Source organism: Rhinatrema bivittatum, chromosome 17 (assembly GCF_901001135.1).
Source record: "Rhinatrema bivittatum chromosome 17, aRhiBiv1.1, whole genome shotgun sequence".
Taxonomy (NCBI): domain Eukaryota; kingdom Metazoa; phylum Chordata; class Amphibia; order Gymnophiona; family Rhinatrematidae; genus Rhinatrema; species Rhinatrema bivittatum.
In genome coordinates, this window is record NC_042631.1 from 17,723,984 (window position 1) to 17,745,260 (window position 21,277).

General features: G+C 45.2%; 2 protein-coding genes across 5 annotated transcripts in view; one reads left to right on the plus strand and one right to left on the minus strand.

Moving 5' to 3' along the window:
- The window catches only part of SLC39A13 (solute carrier family 39 member 13), a 140,144-nt gene that overhangs the window by 74,511 nt on the left and 44,356 nt on the right, over window positions 1-21,277 (plus strand). The gene's annotated exons all lie outside the window — the stretch shown is intronic.
- LOC115079050 (43 kDa receptor-associated protein of the synapse) lies at window positions 174-21,156 on the minus strand. Of its 3 annotated transcripts, none has more exons than XM_029582047.1 (8): window positions 20,106-21,155; window positions 16,147-16,485; window positions 14,330-14,488; window positions 6,279-6,398; window positions 3,639-3,761; window positions 2,459-2,512; window positions 1,590-1,789; window positions 174-649 (listed from the first exon to the last, which is right to left on the minus strand). In XM_029582047.1, exons 1-8 carry the CDS (start codon window positions 20,316-20,318, stop codon window positions 577-579), a joined length of 1,281 nt encoding a protein of 426 aa, XP_029437907.1. In that variant the 5' UTR covers window positions 20,319-21,155; the 3' UTR covers window positions 174-576. The 3 variants fall into 3 exon arrangements, with proteins under 3 accessions (XP_029437907.1, XP_029437908.1, XP_029437909.1); XM_029582048.1 differs by having other exon boundaries at window positions 6,300-6,398; window positions 20,106-21,151; XM_029582049.1 differs by lacking the exon at window positions 2,459-2,512 and having other exon boundaries at window positions 20,106-21,156.

Here is a 21,277-nt window from a genome sequence, read left to right on the forward strand (position 1 = left end):
ACTGTGAGATGCCACAGAATACAGGAATCGGCTTGCTCAGAGTGCTTGCGGTACACCCCGGGAATGTGCTGTTTCTAGAGCCATGCGAAGGAGAGCAGACACACTGCACATCCTTCAATGCACCAGGGCCATCTCCCAAAACAATGCAGACGACACTTTTTGTCCCATTTCTTCATCTTGTAATGACTGCCGTGGAAATATCTTGTTGGGGACATGTTTAATAAAATGCAATATAAAAAGAAAGGGATTTGGGGAGATACAACACAGTGATTACTGGCTTTCTGTAGTATGGTAATCAAGCAGAGGGGGTATCAGGCTTTTGACTGGCAGCCAAGACCACCTGCATCAGAAAACTGGTGTGATGTTTGCAGTGAAGAACATGCGGGACCACCTACTCCTGCGTGGGTAGGGCTCCCCTTCCAATAGCACCTGGGGCTTTCCAATCCATGCTAGGACTGACCCTTCCATCCACATCTGCCTCTCCTAGACACATCCTGCACGCTGCCGACTGCTGACCGCATCATCCCGAGTCAGAAACTTTGCTGTCTCGCCAGAAGGGGCCTTGTAGCCTGGCAGTCACACAAAGCCTGGTTTCACAGAGGAGCGGCGGCAGTTTGGACAGCCGCGTGTCCCATTGGTCTGGAGGCACCTGCAAGAGAAAACATGCAACTGGTTGCTTGACTTCCTGGGCTAGATCTATTCAATGTGTAAAAAAAGAAAGTTGCTCGCCCACAAGAACTCAGTCTTCAAGGCAGTACAGAACGCCCTCTTTGCTAGGTCATGAGGGACAATACAAGAAATATAACTCTCCCATGATATGGAGAGGAGCCAAACCTTCAGGACAAGAGGGTGAGTATTGCATTCTCTGGGAAGGGAAGAGAAAGGATACTCGTTATCAGGCATAAAAAGGGCAATCTCATTGTCTAGGAGCAAGGGAGCTGACTGATTATCTGCAGGTTGAGAAGAGGTGAGGCAGCAGTATCATTGTCTGTGGTTCAAGAAGCAGTGGTTACTGCCTGGGGACTGGTGTGCAGTCTCACTGGCAGAGGAGAAGGAGCAAGTTCATTTAAGAGGAGTCTGACTTTCAGGAAGAAAAAGGGGCAGTTACATGATTTGGGGTTTGACGGAGCAGAGGAGAAAAATGAGCAGTCTCGTTATCTGAGGAGTCTCATTGTCAGAGTTGGAGATGCTGCAGTCCCATCCTAAGAAAATGACCAGCCTCATCCAGAGAGAAGGGGCAGGCTTATTTTTAAGTGGAAGAAGCTGCAATCTCAACGACAGAAGAAGCAGTGTTCTCATTGTGGAGAAGGAGGAGAAATTTGAATGTCAGGCTACAAAGGATCTGTCTGCCTATGATCTGAAGGGCCAAGCTTAGTGACCATGAAGGCGGGTTGCGTTTTTGGAGAGGCAGTCTCATCCTCAACTCGCTGTTAAGAGATGAAGGGTGGTCTCACTGTCAAAGCAAATGGAGTAGACTCATGGCCAGGAGTTTAATGGGCAGTCTCACTGTCAGGAGGAAAGAGGGCATAGTCTCTTGCTGAAGGGGGTGGGGGGGAAGAGGAGAAATTTCTTTGGGGGGGGCCACATACTTTAGATGGAAGAAGTGAGAGCAGGGCAGAGCCTGCAGCTGGTTGTTCTTCTCCCCGATGGATTCACCACACATCCCGCAGTATAACTCCATCTCTTCCACGCACTCGTGAAAGCGCACAACATGCGAGCGGAGCTCTTTCTGCTGCTCTTTGGTGCGATAGATGCCCTCGCTCAGAGAGTGAATCTTCAACATGCTGAGCTGGGGGAGAGAGGGCAGGGTGGAGGCGGGGGCAGGTGTAGGGAAGATGGAGAAAGAGGAAGAGCAGGAGAGGAAGAGGGAGAGAACAAAGGGAAATGGATAAAATAATACAGGGAGAAAGGGAGGAAGATAAGGAGAGGAGAATAAAGGAATGAAGAGCAATGGTCATAGGGAAAGGGTAGGCGAAGAGTTCCATATTACACTCTTCTGCAAACCCCTTCCTGGGTACATCCACGCATGGGACTGCACATGTGCAATGGTGCGTAGCTACTTATTCCAGAAAAGAGCACAATATCCAGGTACACAGCTCCCCATCTCTCTGGACATAGAGAATTTATTTCCTGAGCCCTCCCTCCTTTCTCACTTCCACGGTAATGGTGGCATGAAGTGCACATGGGAACCAGCAGAACTTGTAAACTGTCTGTAGATCTGAAACCAGAGCCCCTTCACCCTGCTCTATTCCCCTTAGCACATATTTTAGTTAAGAAAAAAAAGAGAGAGATTTTAGTGTTCTGCATTTATACTTTTGAATTTTACAGAATCCTTATTTTGAATTCGGTTCTCTTTGCCTGTTGTCCGGTATTGACTGATGAATGATGGCAGAAGCCCTCAGAGACAATTAAAAAATGAAGTGAGAGTATGAATCAGATGAACGCTGTTCGTCCTTACCTTGTTCCCGACACCTTCTGCCAGATCCTGTGCCTTCTGCACCATACAGAGAGCCTAGGAAGAGGTGGCTAGAACAAGTTACGGAGGCAGAGATGCACAGAGGAGCATGCACATAGCATTACTCTGGAGTCTTCCTCCCTCTTAGTTACTTTATTCAGACATTTCCACAAAGTAGAATGAAAAAGAGGAGAAGACGACAATGGGAACTACATAACATTAATCCAACAGTAAGCGAATGATAAGAGTATTGCTGGAGATATAGTAGAAAATGAATAGAAAATGAAGACATGAGTTCAAAAGACTGAGGTCTCTGCTGAGATCCTACAGTTTGAAATCACAAAACATGCTAACAAGTCACCCCATCTTTCTGGGGAAGATCCAGGTAGTTTACTCTCTTTAATAGGAAAATGGTTCATCCTGCAAGTTGCATTGCCTATAGGAAGGCCTTTTGTACTACTGTTTACTGTTTGTACCACTATTTACTGTTGTACCACTATTTTGGTTGAAGGGAAGGCTTTTTATCCAGTAGTCAATGGAAAGTGGTTTATTATTATTACTATTTATATTCCACTTTTTGGCATTTCAAAGTAATTAGATTCAGGTACTGAAGATATTCACTTACCCCCAGAGAGTTTACAATCTAAGGGCTTGATTTTAAAAAGTGTTTAACTTGAATAAAACCAGGTTTACTCGAGTTAAGTGGGCTTTTGAAAATTGCTGCAACATACGCCATTGAATTGTCCGTAGGATTTACTCTCATAAGTGCACTTTACTTGAGTAAATGGCTTTTGAAAATCGCTACAAAGTGTGTTAAATTTATGCATGCAACCACTTTGAAATTCCCTCCTAAGTTTGCGCTCTTTCAGGTGCACGGTGAGTGCTGCTGGTCAATCCGAGACTGCTAGCGGTGGGAGGGAATGAGAAGCCCCGCCGAGGAAAGAACGGCACAGAAGGAATGCATTCTCTGCTCCACCATAGAATAGGCTCAGAATCCCACTGTCCGCCACTGCATAAAAGGTTTAACAACCTCGTTAATGTGCAGTTTTGGTTTGCCCTGAGAACCGAACCTGTTTGCAGCCCTGGAGGACTGGAGCTGAAATAAGGAAGAACAAGCTCCACTACTGATCAGAGCTTCAACCCATCCCCCCCCCCCCCCTCCTCATCTCTTGGCAGGCCTCACCTTGTCTGGTTCCTTCTGGCTCAGCCAGCACTTGGCCATGCCTAGCAGTACCTGGATCTGTCCCAGGCGGTTTCCGATCTCTGTCATGATGCTCATGGAAGAGTCGTAGCGCGGAAATGCTCTCTGCAGTGAGAAAGAGAGAAAAGGGGGTCAGAGCCGTCTGCCTCTTCAGGCGGCCTGCAGGGAACAGGAAATGAGGGGCAGAAGAAAGGCAATTATTTCCATTATTTTCTGCTCTGGTGTGTCCATGCCAGCCTCACCCCCTCCACTCCTGTGTCAACAGGCAGCATGCAGGGAGAAACAGGAGGGGAGGGGCTACAGCAGCTCAACCTGTAACTCTCTGGGGACTCAGCTGAGTGGGAGAGGAGGTGGGAGACACTAGGGAGCACAAGCCATGGAACTATAGGCTATTTATGGAGAGTGTTTATGTCAGGGGAGGGGGAGAGTGCTGGGGTCATTCCTGGAGAGGAGAAGGAAGGGGAGAGATGGGGAAAGAGAGAGAGAGAGAGACAGATAGGCAGTATGTCTGATTGGATTGCTGGAGGGATGGTGAAAGAGAGAAAGCCTGCTATTATTTTCTTACCCCACTCCCCCCGACTGATCAATATTAATCTGAGGGTGACCACAACTCAAAAGTTCCCAGGGAGGCACATAAGCCACAATGCCGCAAGGGACATAACACATCACAAGAACCAAGCAATGTCACAAATCATTCCACGTGACGGGATTCGTGACATCATGCTAAACAATGATGCAGGGTAATCATGCAGCAGCTCAAAGAAGTTTAAAATGATGACTTGGTAGATTTATGTTTCCACTGCTGCACATTATGCAGAGAGTACAGCATTCCTTTAAGATGTAACCTAGGGCCTGATTTACTAAGGCTTTCCTCCCATTCTGTGTCTACAGGAAAAATGCTTAGTTAATGAGGCCTTTAGGTTGTAAACCCTCTGGGGACAGCAGGAAAATACCTGCGGTACCTGAATGTAATCCACTCTGAAGTGGCTGAAAGGTGGGATATAAATCAAATAAATAAAAACATTAATCAACCAATTAATGACATAATTACACCCCATAAGCCCTCATCCTGAGATTCATTCACACTCTGTAATGCCAGGCATAGGCACGATCCAGCCTCTGGAAATACATGGATTGACTATTAAGCACTTTAATTAAAGAAGAGTTTTTGGCCAGATCCTGGGTAGCCTTCCCCTTCCAGCAGGGAGCCACCTTGTCAAATGACTCTAGATCACCTGGTCCCCTTCCATTTAATGAAAACAAATACTCAGCACCCATATTTCTATTCCACCTGTGAATTATGCTGCCTTAGTAAAGACCTATTCCTCTGTCATTATTTTGACTTATATCCTGTCTTATTGAACCCAATGGGAACACCCAAAGTGGCTTAATAAAATACAATAAAATACAACAACATAAATACAATTGACATACCACAGTAAATAAAATGTATAATCAAATATTAATAAACATTCAAAATGGTAAATACAGTTCATAAAACATTAATAACCCATTAAATCCTACTTCCATCTCTCACAGGGGACAAATTCAGTTGTGGCACAATTAAACAAAACCATACTAATATAAGTTAATAACCAGTGATATATATTGAATTACAAGAGCATACAATTTTACTGCATATGAATGCAATATTTTCTTTTGACCCATCAAGTATACTAAAAATGGATATTTATTTGTTTAAGAGTGCATGTCTTTTGGTTATTTTGAATAACTCAGAGATCAGATTATCAGGAAGGAAAAATGTCCCTTGTCGTTCTTACCCTAGACTACTGGGAAACCTCGGTAACAGCTGAGGAACTGCCCCTTCGGTATCAGAAAATATGGTTATTTTATATTAATTTTACTTCAGGTGACAAGAGAAGCTGTTTCCACTAGAGGCAAATATTTAGATTAGTGCTTTTCAACCTGATCCTCAAGGATCTCTCAGTCTGGTTTTTCAGGCTATCCACTCTGAATATGCACGAGATATATTTACATGCAAAAAAAAAAAGGCAAAGTATGCAAATGTATCTCGTACATATTCATTGTGGATAGCCTGAAAATCAGAATGGCTGAATGGTCCCTAAGAACTACTGATCTAGAGTCATGTAGCAAGGGTGGTATCTGACAGGTTTATGTTTGTCTCCAACTGCTAGAAGTGGAGCACAATTAGTGCCACGAGGATCAAGAAATAAAATATTATGCTTTGTACCCACTTACCCTGCGCTCTACATCCTGTGAGATCTCTTGATATTACATTCTCTGTATTGGAAGAGAGAATGCTAAGAGCATCCAATCAGGTATCTCCAGCAATTCATTAACGAATAGGAAAAGTCTGCTGCAGTCTGAGAGACAGACAGATGGCCATGGGGTGCAAGGACAGACAGCAAGAGCTAGCAGAGAGAGAGGGAGTGCTTGCTGTTTGCAGAAAGAGAGTGCTAGGATTAGGTGGAAAAGAGTTCAATGTGCATGTGCAGTTATTATATTCCTTGAAGTATTACAGGTTTGACATTGCAGGGGGGGGTCATTTCCTGCTTTGATGTGAGGTTGTCCCCTTACTGCCATGAGACAGACCTCGCTTGCATGCGGGGCATCATACACAAGCGTCTCTCCCTTGCTCACCAGACAGCTATGTATTTCTACCTCAGCATCATTGTGGCTCCGGTGGATGTCCGCAAAGCAGAGGAGACAGACAGCCTGGAGCGGTCGGTCGCCATGCTGCAAGGCAATCTTCATCGACTCCTGTAATTAAATGCCAAAATTCAAAATAAGAGAGCTCATAAGTTACCCCGACCTGTAGGGCTGAGGATGTGATGAGTGTGTCTGTGTGAAGGTGCCAGACTGAATGTTTGTGCATCTGTGGGCAACTTATCAAAGTGTGATCTGATATTTACTTTCATTTCATTTTATTTTAGTTTTATTTTACCACCTTTCCAAAACTTCATCAAAATGGTTTACAATTAAAAATATAAATATACTAATAATTTTTTATTTATATTCCTCCTTTTGTGACACTTCAAAGTGGACTACATTCAGGTACTATAGGTTTACATAACATACAGTAGCATAAAATCACAAAATTACATTAAGCATAAACACAAAATCATAAATACAATAAAACTTTCATTAACTATAATTAAGATCCTCAATAATATAGGGGTAACCTGCATGGCGTGCAGTTACAACCCTAAACAGAAAGCATGGGGGTAACCACAGAGTGGCAGTTACTACCCTTAACAGAAGGCTTGGGGTAACTGGCACGGAGTGGAGGTTACTAGCATGGACAACTTTCTGGGCAGACTAGATGGACCATTTGGTCTTCATCTGCCATCATTACTATGATATACATCTTTAATATTTGATTTAGTTAATGTAGTTTGTATTTGTCTTTTATTATGTAGTTCTAATGTTTTATATTGCTGTAAACCTGTCTAGCATCTTGTTTGAATGGGTGTGTATAAATTGAAGAAATAAATAAGTTGAAATCCAGAAAGGCCTAAGCTCTGTGAGCGTGTGTGCGTGTGTGTGTGTGTGTGTGTGTGTGTATGTGTGTGTAAAAGCAGGAGTGTGCATAAAGGTACAACTGCAAGCATGTGGGTACAAGACATTATGGAGACAAAATTCAAAAGGTAAACATTATAAAATAATAGTTTCCCCTCCCCACCCCCCCACATGCAGGTAAAAATGAGCAGGGTGAGGTCAGGGGAGGACAATCTCATTTTTAAACCATGGGGTGTGCTTTGCACTTGGCTTCAACGCAGATGCAATGTCTTGATTACAAAACTTCTTGTAAGGGTGCGCACTGCCGCATTTTCAAAGGGCAACTCCAGGATTTGAATATTACCACCTAGGAGTATGTAACAAGGCTGGCTGCTATGTCCTGGGGCAGGTAAATGTTTTAACAGTGCTAAGATGGCCTGGAAATATCTGGGGCAGTAACAAGGTAAATTGAGAGTAATTTGGAATAGTAAGGATCTGGGCCAGAAAGGCTTTGAGCATTAATAAGACAGATATCCCGGGGCAGCCACAAGACGGGGCTGAGGGTGGCCCAGGCTATTTGGTTGTTTTTGTCTAAGTTTAAGAAGTTGTCAGCATGGCTCATATGAGCTGCTAAGTAATCAGTGAGGAATATTTGTATCTCTTTATAGGGGTTGGAGGGTGGTGGAATTGGCAGCAGCTGCTCCACTGCTGTTCCTGTCACTCCCATTTTCAGCGCACTGCCCACTGCTTCTGCTCCAGCTAATTATTTCTGAATACTTCTGAGGTTTTACTGCAGAAAAATTCCAAGCAGACACGCAATAACACCCTCACAGATACACTCAGAGAGACACACACACAATACAATCACACCCTCACAGACACAATTAGAGAGAGAGACACACACACACACATAATACACACACACACACAATACAATCACAATCTCATAGATACTCTGACACACACACACACTAATACAATCATACCCTCATAGATACACTGAGACATACACACACTACTAGAGTCACACCCTCATAGATATACTCACACAATGCACACACACTAATACAAATACACCCTCATAGATACACTCAGAGAGACACACATACACACTAATGCACTTATACTCTCAGAGATACACAGAGAAGACACTCACTAATACACACACATACTAATACAATCATACACTCAAACACTTGCCTACACTACTATATCACATCAGCTTCTGCTTAGCGAGCAGGAGGAAGGTCTGCGTCGCTCCAGAAATCACCGTCTTGTTCCTGCACCTAATCTTCCACTTTCTGCCATGTCTGGCAGTCCATCTTTTACTGATGCCTGTTCTACTGGGACAGTGAAAAGATTCTGCTCCCTGTAAGCGCTGCAGCTTTTGTTTGAGTTATCCAGGAAGGCTCTTCCAGGTTTAAGGTCATTTGACAGTCTTAGCAGGGTCTAAATTACATTATTTGCATCGGACCTTTGCTCCAGTTGATTTCAGTTTCAGGCCTCTGATTATTTTGAAGCTAGCGAGCCAGCTGAATTTTTTCCTTCTCCAAAGTTAATAAGTTAGAAATATCAACTAAGTGCGATTGGTTTCCCCTTTGGGGGTGTTGAAAACAGTCTCAGTTAACACGGAGAGTTTGTTTCATTTGCTACAAGGGTCTCTGCTGAGGAAGCCGTCTCGGTGAAACAAGGTCCTTGTTGGGGTTCTACCAGCTGACCCTGGACTTTAAATTCCAACATTTGGTGGCGCTGTCTTTGAAGCTAGCTCATTATCTTCAAGAACCAATTTTTTAAAAATTTTTGTTAGGCAGTGCCATATGAGAGCTTGACAATGTCAGCACATAAGATGCTTTGCTAGTCGTTAGGTTAAAACATTTTTTGGGGGCGGGGGGGGGGGGGAGTAATGCATGCAGCTTTTACCGAATGCTGTAATCTAATATGTTGAAGCTTTTCAATACAGCAACGTCAGTTATCAATTGGAATATGTGAATTGTGTGCCTATGTGCATTTGAGGTAATTGAATGATTGAGCACCTTGGCATGGATGTCTAATTAGTTGTGTGTCTTGTTTGGTCTACACACTTCTATACATTGTTGCCAGTTAAGAAACAATTGTGCCACTTTTGAAATAGCAACATTGTTCTCTTTCATTCTGCAAACAGCAACATTGTATTTCTCCAGGTTCGTAGTCTTTACCAGCACATACAAGCCAGTACAGAACGGTGTGCTCGACCAAGCGCACCGTTAGCCCCTGTTTGGATGCGTGTTTTTGATGCGCTATTATTACCCCTTATACAGTATGGGGTAATAATGCATGGAAAACGCGCGACCAACCCCCCTGAAACTAATAGCACTCATCACAATCAAATGCATCTGAAATTAACTCCTGCCAAAGGCAGAAAAGTAGAAAAAAAACTGCTTTTCTCTACACCCTCCGACTTAATATCATAGCGATATTAAGTCGGAGGCCCCAAAAATAAAAAAAAAATAAAAACCTTCTTTAAAACAAAAATAAAAATCTGCCCGTGGCCCGCGGGTTGGAAAACGGACGCTCAATTTTGCCGGCGTCCATTTTCCGAAAACATGGCTGTCAGCCGCCGCTTCCACCAATAAGGAGGCGCTAGGGATGCACTAGTGTCCCTAGCGCCTCCTTATTAGCGTGGGCCCTAATTTTTATACTGAATCGTGCGCCCAGGAGAGGTGCCTGAGCGCACGTTGGGAGAGCGGACACTCGCCTCAGAGCGCCGGCTCTCCCGCGCAGTTTACTGTATGGGCCTGATTGTATTTAATGGATAGAGCTGGAACTATTATTGCTCTACACATTTAAGTGTTTTCTAGTGAATGTCAAAACATATTTTTGTCAAGTTACAGTGTGCCCCTGGTTCACTATTTCTTGTCTGTATAAGTTTTTTGTCTGATGCATGTATGTATATTAAACAATTTTGGTATGTACAATTTGGAGTCTGTTATTTTTAATTAAGATAGTAATAAAGGTTTTTTTCAACAATTTTTTTATACATATATCACACCCTGTCCTATCAGTTGGGGTTTGTTTTGGTGTACATATACATATATTATATAGATAGAGACACACACACACTGATACAATCATACACTCAAACACTTGCCTACACTACTATATCACATCAGCTTCTGCTTAGCAAGCAGGAGGAAGGTCTGTGTCGCTCCAGAAATCACCATCTTGTTCCTGCACCCAATCTTCCACTTTCTGTCGTTCCTGCACCTAATCTTCCACTTTCTTTTTAGCTTTTACCTCTTTGATTTCTCCCTTTGCCCCAAGTCTAAGGTGTCTTGTCAGATGCACTCTTATCCTTCCCAGCTGGTTAGGTTTCCTACCCAACCTCTTTTTTTTTTTTGGTATTTTCTTTTTACGAATGGGATCAGTACTTAACCCACTTCTGTTGGCATTGCCAGGCCCTGTTACATTTTCAATGCATGGCGTTCGTACGTAACCTGAAACTGCAAATCCTCCCTCCAACCCGCCACCGCTCTACAAACATGCGTGACTTGCGGTCGCCCTGAGATTTGGCGGGGAGGAGAGTGCATGCACCAACCTCCTCTTTGCCCCTTCCCTCCTCCGGGGATGACCCCAGCTCTCTCCCCATCCTTGGCAGGATCCGTGTCAGGGTGGGTGTGAGGATATTAAGTGCCCTTGGTGAATCTTTAACCTTGTGGCCCCCAGCCACACCCCGGCACAGTGATTCCTGCTGCTGCCGGCCCCGCTGGAACAGCGCTTCCCTCCTTCGGCAAGAGTGGCTCCTGCACAGCCTCTTCCCTCTTTCTCAGCATTCGTCCTTCTTCCTCCATCCACTTCCCCAGTGCCCATCCTCCCTCTCCCCCTTCTCCAGCATCTGGCACCAGGGCCTCCCCTCCCTCCCTCCCTTTACCACCGCTCTGTACCAGCACCAGGAGAATGCTCAATCACGGGCCGGCACTTTCTGCTTCTGATTTTATGATGCACGAGATCAGCAGCAGGAAATGCTGGCTCCTGAGTTTCAAACATTCTCACAGTGCCGGTTCAGTCCCAGATTAGCGCACTCGAGCACCCCCTCCGAGACGTGCAGTGGTGGCTGCGAGCTGGGAGGGGATGCAAAATCTGCAGAAGTTGTGAATGGAGGTGCGTCCTGCCAAATCCCAGCCCCAGTTCTGACTGAGCTAAAAGCCCAGTGGAGCAAGGACAAACTGTCAGGTCCAAACGTCCCTCCCCCACCGCCACCCAGATAACACCAAAAGGGATATTACTGGGCCCTTGTGCATGAAGTGAGAACCAAACCTTAGTGGGGGCTGAAAGAAAGCAGAAACAGCAAACGAGGTCTTTGCTTCGGTCCTTCTGGTGAGCACTTGAAGAAGGGCACCCAGCAGGGGGTGCTACAGCCACGGTGGGGGAGGGGGGGGGTTATAATGCATCAATGCTGCAGAAAGGACTGGACTGGGCAAAAAAACAAAAAATACCTGTAAGGCAACAGGGAGCAGCTGGAATGTCTCCAGAGGTGCTACAGGAAATGAGTGAAATGGTGGCCTGACCAACATCGGGAGCAGAGCTGCCCAAACCTGGGCTGGGGAGCTGACATCCCCTCCACATGTGCAAACATCTCCTCTTACACAGTTTGGATCCTTTTCTCCCCCTCTCACCTGTCTCTCCTAATTCATTCTCCGGATCAGAGCTTCCCAAACCCCATAGCCCAACAGGAGAGACGGGTGAGAGGCGTAGAAAAGGACCCAAATTGTATAAGAGGAGATGTTTGCACACGTGGAGGGGACGTCAGCAAGACTCGGGATGGGTTCAGGTACAACAGGTCCGGCCCGATCAATCAGGCAGTTTTGTTGGAGAATATTAGCAGCAAACTTGATATGGGAAATCCGAGTTACAGTTTATCTGGGTTTTGATTAAAAAAAAAATGTCGTCCCATACTCTATAAAAAAAAAAAAAAAAAAAGCAATTTTGTGTTTTTGTTTTAATTATAGAGAATGGTGTTCAAGGACATTTGAGAGTGAGTAAGGACCCAGTTAAGGGGAGAAGCACTGGCAGGGAACAAGAGGTGCCACATACTCAGCTGGAATGAGGCATGACAAGTGGTGCCAAAGGGCTCTGTGCTTGAACAGAGGAGAGTCGGTTTAGTTTAAGAGGATGTGGGGCAAATATTTGATGAGGAGCAAGAGTCTAAACTTGTTCTAATTGTTATGTTGGATGTGCAGGATGGTATTTTTTATTGTAACATGCTTTGATATTTTTAGTTTATAGGTGTGACATGCAATATAAAGAAATACAGACCTACATTTCCTTTAAAATTGAGATTCCAGATGTAAGCGGGTGGCCCTAGTTTCCAGGAGCTGGCTGGGGTACACAGATGGGCTAGGCCTGGGGTTTGTCAGTTGTTGAGAATGGAATTGCTTTCACTCCCCTATCATTTCTTGAAAATACTTGGCCAGTTTTTCATGCCTGGATCAAGTTACTCCTAGAGGACAGGGCTTACAACGTGGGCCTCCACAAGCACCGACAGTACGAGCTCGGAAGGAAGCAGGGATTTAGGTCATTATGAGGCAGAGAGGTGGGGGGATTATTGCTTTACTTTCAAAACAGGAGCCATATACAGGACGGTCCCATTATGCAGATGTACAGAGATTAGAAATGTTTAGGGATGCAGGAAACAAAAGGCAATAGACAGGAGGAAGCTGAAGAGCACTGGAGACAGTGTTGGGAGGGAGAGCAGAAAGGAGGAGAAGTCAAGGGCAAAGCAGCAGGCTTGGAGAAGAGGGAGACGGTGACAAGAGTGAAGGCAGGGGCACGACGGTGGTAGAAGGGAGATGGAACAGGAGAGAAAGACAATCAGCAAGGGCTCGGTAAACCACCTTTTCAACCAGTAATGGACATAAGTTTCTGATCTGCAAGGTGCTCGGTCTTCTCTACCAACCCGAAATAATTCATGGTGTCACTGCATGGACTCTGATGCACTGTTTCACATGAACTTAGGCTGTTCATGTGAAAACAGGAAGATTATTTTTCCTGCCAATTTTTTTTTAATTTTTTAATTTTTTATGAAAGTTACAGATAAATAGGATGTTTAGCTGGACTGCAGTCAAAGCAATTGCTTCACAAGCTTAACTGCAGAAGGTTTGAGATTTCCACTAATGTTTAAAAGAATTAAAATAATCAGTGGTTAATAAGTAATCAGAATAAACCACTCTGGAAAGCATTTGCTGGCAGTCAATGTACGACCTGTGTTAAAAGACCTCAGCGCATAGCTCAGACAGGCATCTGGGATTACATATGGAGCCCATGGCACAGTGTGACCAGGTGCTCCCATATATTTTGGGGTCATGCCTAATAATAGGGTATGCCTTCCTTGTGAGACCCTAACATGTTTTATAGAAGTCTCAGGAGCAGTGGTTTCCAAACTTGAGCTATATCTGCTTGCTGATCCCCCTTTGCCTGTGTAATACCAAGATAGGGTTACGTATACATAAACCCCCAAAGAGAACGTCATGGCTGTATGAGTTTCCGCATTATGAAATAGAACCATAGACTATGACGGTAGATTAGGATTGTAAAGCTCATCTAGTCTGCCAATTTGCTTCCTGGTTTCAGAGGCCAGCTTATCTCTGCTTTACCTTCGTGTCTACATAAGTTGGAATCGGTTTTGCTCGCAACACCTCATTCTGAAAGCTACAGAAATGGGCAGGCAAACCCATCACTTGTTCAGAAAGATGGGGGGAAAAGAATTTCACAAAAAAGATGTGTCTCCAGGCATAGACTGGTCCCGGCCGGTTCAGATGAGTCTTACAAACATTTCTGGAGCTTTTCGAAGAGAGCCTCCGAAAGCAAAAACAGTAACCGAATTGGAGAAAGCCTGCAATCAGCAGAGAGGATCCCTACGTACGTAGAAGCATCTCCCTCTGTTGTTCTTGCATGTCAGCTTCACCTGATTGTTTCCTGCATGGGTGAGACAGTGGATCAATCTCCTCTGAGTGCAGTATCTCTGGTCACCCTAGATCTCTCTTCCTTCCCCACCCCTGTACTTACTTTCGCCAGTGGCACAGAACATAGACAGGTATGCCCTGACCCTGAGCACCTTATCTACTTTTCTTACCCAGTAGTACTGGATTTCTGCACCCCTCTCCCCCAACGCACACACACACACACACACACACACACACACACACTCCATCCAGTACCTCACAGCATTCCATTGCATCTGTCAGTCGCCCCAGCTTCCGGTATGCCACCGCCATGTGGTATTGGCTCATCGCTCGATACTTGAGGCTCCATCCCTTCCCGTAATCATTCACCAACTCGGCTGCCTTACATGGGAAGAACAAGGCCTTCTCGTAATCCTGTGGGGCAGATGGACAGAGAAAGTACTAGATCTCCATTAGAGGGATCTGCTGCTTCAATTTTGAATGGCAGGGGCTGATTCGATCGTGCACTTTATCTCCCTTTAGATTATTCAGCAAAAAAAAAAAAAAAAGGGTAAAAAAAATGCCCAATGCTGTGCAGCCCAGAGCCGCACAGAGTGGCCATGCCATGACCTCCACAAAGAAAATTCTCATACAGTTGGATTCAGCTGCATAATGGCATACGGGTAATGTGATCCCCGAGTTAATTGCATCGTCAGAGCCCACACTAAGAGTGAAATGTCTGCACGTGACACGTTGCATTGGATACATCCCCTAGCATCTCGCATCCTGGACCAGGTTTGCAAATCATCCAGAACAAAGTAACGTCCCACAGTTCTCTGCTATCCTATCTCATCGCCAACTCCTCAAAGTCTCTCCAGAATCTGAGAAGTTTTCAGATAAGTTTACTCTCGCTCAGACACGGAGAAGCATACATTCACCAACTATTTTCCTTGTGGAGCGCACAGTTTGCCTTTCCCCCGTGTGATCTGTGGGTTTGCGGTGTTAGCTCATAATCCCCTCTTTGCCTTTCTTTTCCTCCTAATTTAGGGCCTGATTTACTAGGCTTCATTCCCAGAGACACAGAAGGGAAGGAAGGTCTCGGTAAATCAGGCCCTTAGCGGCACTGGATAAACTGGCTTTGTCTACGGCCCTTTTGTCCTGTTGTTGAGGAAGTCAGAACTGGAAACCCTGAGACAACTCCGCACCTACTGCTTTTATCAGCCACTTCTAGCAGCCTTCTCGTCCCTCTTCTAATTTTCTCCCATTCCTCTTAGAAATATAGAATACATGAGAGACAGAAAAAGACCACTAGGGCCATCTACTCTGCCCATTTTATTTACGCACTGCAATATTGCAAATGCTACTTGATCTTAGGCTTTACCTTTGCTTCCTCATCACTAAGTATCCTTTATACTTGTCTTCTGTCATTCCTTCGGTGTTTGCTACTGTGTCCTTTCTTCATAGCCATCTTCATCCCTTTTTTACTTTCATATCATTCCTCCAGTGCATCGCTCCTCCCTCATTACCTCCCTGCCCTTCCTCCAGTGCATCGCTCCTCCCTCATTACCTCCCTGTCCTTCTTCCAGTGCATCGCTCCTCCCTCATTACCTCCCTGCCCTTCCTCCAGTGCATCGCTCCTCCCTCATTACCTCCCTGTCCTTCCTCCAGTGCATCGCTCCTCCCTCATTACCTCCCTGTCCTTCCTCCAGTGCATCGCTCCTCCCTCATTACCTCCCTGCCCATCCTTCAATGCATCACTCCTCATTACCTCTCTGTCCTTTCTCCAGTGCATCGCTCCTCCCTCATTACCTCCCTGCCCTTCCTCCAGTGCATTGCTCCTCCCTCATTGCCTCCCTGCCCTTCCTCCAGTTCATCGCTCCTCCCTCATTACCTCTCTGCCTTTCCTACAGTGTGTTGCTCCACCCTTCATTGCTCTCCCTCCTGTAGATTTGCATAGGCTACCTCCATTGTATGCATATCTCTCTCATGCATATTCATGGCCAAAGAGAACTCAGGTACCAGCTAGAAAAACACTGCTGTAGTATGGCACCTCCCTCCTCCCCTCCTCCCAGCAAGTCACTCCTCCCCGTTACCTTTAGCTGAGAGTAGAAGCCTCCCAGGCTGCAGCACACACGGCACTCTAGCATCTTGTCGTCGTTATTATGAGCATATCGCAGAGCCTTCTCAAAGCACTCTAGAGCCTTCTGGAAGTTGCTGAGGCCCAGGTAGGCATTGCCCATGCTGAGACACACCTGTCCATTCAGCTGCAGACTGACTGTGGTCCCCTGCATATTGAGGCATGTCTTGCAGTAAGAGATGGTTTTCTGGAATTCACACAGTTTCTCATTGCTGCGGGCCAGGTTCAAGTAACTCTCTGTCAGGTAATCTGGATCCTCCATTTCCCGCGCTGTATCAATCTGGATCACTGCAAACTTGTAGGACACGAGATTGTTCATGCACATAGATTTAGTTAGCAACCACCTAGAACATTTTTGCCTTGGAAAAATAAAATTGTTCTGTTGTCCACTGCTGGTGTGTGAGCTGGGCAGAGGTTGCATTGCTGGCATGAACCAGGTTAAAGATTGTCTCTCTGTGCACCTGTACTGAGGATCGGGCAGTTCCCTCTCCCCCACATACCCTTCTGTGATATCATTACCGAGGGGGGTACAATGAAAAACAGAGTCAACCCTTCAATCAGCCATTTCCAGCTAAGTGGAGTTTTTGGCTGCCGGAAAGTATGGCTGTACTTTCATAACAGGTGCACTTTGGACCAAAAAGAAAAGCAGCGTTCCAGGTGGTACATTTGAAAGCAATGCGTGCGAATTTTGAAAACGTACGCATGGAGCAGGTATGCCACTACCGTGTCGCACCTACTTTACATGATCATTACTATGTTAGTTAACACTGTGTCGCTTTTATCAAGCCTGTACTTAAGGACAAAGTACGTGGATACCTTTAGTTCGGGCTGGCTGGAAAGCACGCCCCCTGCATTGCGGGTAAGGGACACCCTAGGAAAAATAATGTAACCTTGAATGTCTACGACTGATGTGGCCAATATGGCCACATTGTGCCCCTGTTTCCAGACCATGACATCGGCTCCTAGCTAAGTCACTTCCGATGACTGGAATGGAGGCGCCACTTATGAAATTCTGTGTTATCCACAACTTCCGTGCTCAAGTCACAGTTTATTATGGGATAATTAAAGATTTCAGTGTAGCGCCGTTCCTTGCAGCAGGCTACGAGCATGCTTTGCTATGGCTGGACCAAGTGGTCTTTTTCTAAATGTGAATGTAACGGCAGAAAAAGACCATACAGCCTATCTATACTGCCTATCCGCTTATTTAATTAGCGGAGCTCCCCTGTATTTATCCCATGCTTTTTTGAATTCAGATATCATTTTTGCCTCCACCATTTCCCTGCATCCACTACCATTTCTGTAAAGAAATAATTTCCTAAGATTACTCCCACGCTAACCCTTTTCACCTTCATCCCATGACCCCCCTTCCTTTCCTTTGAAAGAGGCTTGCCTTCTGTGCATGGAAATGTGGAGGTATTTCAATGTTTCTATCATGTCTATTATCTTTGCACTAGGAATCAGGGGAAAATGCTTTACATCTGCGGAGTGGATTCCTAGCAGACAAGCTGCTTGTTATTAGTCACTTACAACCCCATGAGATATTTTATAAGGGACAGGCCCCGGCTCAGGTCTTCCTCGCTGCAAGCTGGCCATGGGTGGAGGAGATGCTGTGGAGGTTCCAGTCATCATGCACCAGTCAAATCTAGGGCCCATCATTACAGGGTTTCTGAGAGAGCCCCTGGTGCGTGGCCCCCAGCCACCGTCTGCTGTTGTAATGACTGGGCTAGCTGATTTGAGAGGGGCTATAGCATAGGGGAAAGCACCAGGTGGCAGCAAATAAAGGCTGGAGCTGTCAGACCCCAGACCCCATTATGATTGAGTTGGAAAAGGAGGAAACTGCTATCCTCACTTCACCCCCCCCAATAAAAAGATTTTCTAGAGCGTCATGGAGCTGACAGGAAGATAACCTTATTTAGGCCGACTGAGCTCCGTTTTTAATGAAAAGATTTCACGTAAAGTCCCAGAGGTTTAGCCCTCCTTACGTAAGTGGCACCAGGCAGCAGAGCACCTCCACATCTGAAAACACGGTCAGATTTCTTTTTTTTTTAACCTGGCAGCTTCCTCCTGCTCCTTGGAGTTTAATTGGAACCAAGGCTGGGATCTGACATCCTGAACCTTCATTCATAAAATACCCAGGGATTCCCCTCCCCTTACTCCAACATATCTAGTCTGATCATTGCAGTGGGTCATGTGGGCCAGGCATTAGGATTCCTTCCAGAAACTTCCACTACTGGGTCACTAGGTGTTCACCTTGAGTGATGACCATGACCCTATCCCCTCTACCCTACAAGATGCATCTGCTGCTTCCACAACATCCCTGCTCCAGGAGCAAAAGAGCCAAGTTGGGGACCTTCCACATGGCAGTGTAGAGCGCTAGCACTCAGTCATTGGACCAAGCCACAAGCCTTTATTCCATGTACATATAGTTTACATGGCAGATGAACTTCCTTCAAATATAATATACCAAAAAAAAAATATGTAGGAACCGTCAAAGCACAGTAAATCAAGGGTCAAAGTATGATGTTGTCCATTTTTGTAAGCACTTTTTTTTAATGCACATAAAACATGCCTATAGGCATAAGAAACAGCAATTGCCAGTAGGTATGTTTTATGTGCATTAAAAAAAGTGCTTAAAAAATGGATAGCACCACTGATAACATGACAGTGTAACGTACATGTGGGTGAATGACAGAGAGGGCCGGGCCACCACCTTTTAGGTGGTCTTACACATTCACTGAGCTTGCTGACACCCCTCATATATCATATTATACTTTTCACCGTGATTTTACTGTGCTTTGACAGGTCCTAATTTCATTTGGCATATTATATTTGAGGACAGCATTTTGCAGGTTTGCTTGCTATAACATGTACTTCCTTCTACAGTAATCCAACTCATTAGTCTGATCAAAAAAGCTCACTTCTTGTCCATGCCACAGCTAATAGTTACCACTAAAACCTTAATTTGGTGGGGTAGAAGGCTCCATTTGTTCAAAGAATCCTTCTGTTCAGGAATACATACACAGCCTTTGTGGTAGTGCTGGTGCAAAACACACATAACTCTTCAAGTCTCCAGGATTTTGCTGAAATCCACCCTCACTTTTAGCTGAGGGTTCCAGATACTTTTGAACTCCGCAGCTATTTTAGCACCTCAATTTCCATTTAATGAGCTCGAATGCTCAGCAAAATCTATCCAAAATACATCAAACTTATCGCTGAAAGTGTTTGCAAGATTTGCATATGCTCACTCAAATGCCCTCAGGAAAGCATTGGACTGGACACAGTGTAAGGAAATGGGGATTCAGTCAGTACTAGACAACTGAGAAATGCAACAGTTGTAAACAATTGCAACGTGTGATGATACAAAAACATCCAGGGCATCCTTTGTTCATGGTGAAATACCCACCAAACATTCTTTCACCCATCCAAACTCCTTCCCTTCCCACAGGACCAAACCATCCCCAAGGAGAAGCCTTACACACTTGACCCATGTTCCCTCTGATCTCGTCCCCTTCCTCTTGGTTTGGTTGTTCATGTAAGTCCCTGCACCAGCAGGATGAAGACAACACTGTTAGAGGCAGTACACAGGGCCATAAGAACACGAGACAAGTAAATCTGGGTAGGATCAAGGTCCATCAAGCCCAGCATCTTCTCTCTGACACTGGCTAGCCTCGGTCACAGGTACCCAGCAGATCCCAAAAAATATATCTATTTCTTGTTACTCAGTCCCAGGGATAGCACTAGCTTTTCCTATTTACCTGGATAATAATGTTTTATAGACTTTCCCTCTAAATCTCTTGTGTGTGTGTATATATATATATATATATATATATATTTTTTTTTTTTTTTTAAATTATGCCCTGGCCATACAGTGTAGGTGGGAGTAATGGTATGTATTGAAATTCTGGAGCCTGTTACCTTCAGCATATCCTTGTATCTTCCCATCTCCGAGTGTGCAGTGATGAGACAGCCCAAGACCCGGAATCGGCCGGTAGGATGTGTGGTTTTTTCCAACACCTTCATCCAGATTTGGAGGGCTTTCTCCGTCTGGTTCGACTGATAAAGCTGAAGTCCCTTCTCAATCTGATGCTTAGTTTGGTCTTGACCCATCTCAGAACCAAAAAGACTCATAAGATCCTCCGCAGTGGAAGCCGCACTTGAACTCAGATCACAAAAAAAGGTATGAGAGAGAGGTCTCTAAAGTTAGAGGAGAAAGGGGTGTTTGGCCTGGGAAAAATCCATGGATGCCTGGCAGACGGGAGGTGAACAATAGCCGCGAAGTCCAGGTTCACAGAGCAGGGAAGGCTTCCAAACCCTTCAGCAAAACGTCTCGTCCGCAGCAAACGACATCACCAAGAGCGGAATTTAAATTGTATTTGACCGAAAAAAAAAAAAAAAGAAATCCGAGCAAATGCAAAGGCGCTCCCCCCCCCCTAAGAAACTGGAAAAGAGCCGAGAAGCCGAAGGGAAGGAAGCAAAACTGCTGGAACCCAGGCAGCCGCTCTGTCTGGGCCCCCTCCCTGCACCCCTGCACTAGTCACAGCTGTGCCCGTCAGTCGGGATCATGTAGCTGGGAAGGAATGCGAGTCTTAGCGACTCCCAAGGTCACAGGCAGCCAGAACCAAGTCCTGCCCCTTCCACATTACCATTCACAGCCCCTCAGCACCTTCTCATTTACATACAAGCTCCTCCAAGTGTATGGGTGTAGTGTCTATTCTCTCTCTCTCTGTATGTTCTCAGACCCTTGCATTAACACACACACACCACAGCAATCCATATACTAATATCACTCTGTCCTGGGCTTCTCTAATGACACACATGAAATCCATACATACTGTATATAAATATCCTCCTAGAAAATCAAAAGGAGAAGCCAAGAGTATTTCTGAGCAAGTACCAGCCCAAGGGAAGAGGCCCAGCAAGGCAGTGAGTGAAGCTAGTGGGAAGGAGAGAGGACAGGCAGGAACCAAGTGACAAGAAAATGGATTTACTTACTGTAAAGCAAATTTGCTTACCTGTAAATAGGGATCTCCCTATCCAGGGCTTAAGGAGGAAGAGAAATTCTTCTCTAGCTCCGACAGCTGAAGGAG

What these genes read in the sequence shown, in the direction of transcription:
- LOC115079050 (XM_029582047.1), bottom strand. Translation starts at nt 20,318, where the DNA reads ATGAGTCTTTTTGGTTCTGAGATGGGTCAAGACCAAACTAAGCATCAG. An exon ending in GATACAAGGATATGCTGAAG is followed by an intron (nt 16,486 to 20,105) that starts GTAACAGGCTCC and finishes GTGTCCTACAAG; the next exon opens with TTTGCAGTGATCCAGATTGA. An exon ending in TAGAAATACATAGCTGTCTG is followed by an intron (nt 3,762 to 6,278) that starts GTGAGCAAGGGA and finishes TTCTCACTGCAG; the next exon opens with AGAGCATTTCCGCGCTACGA.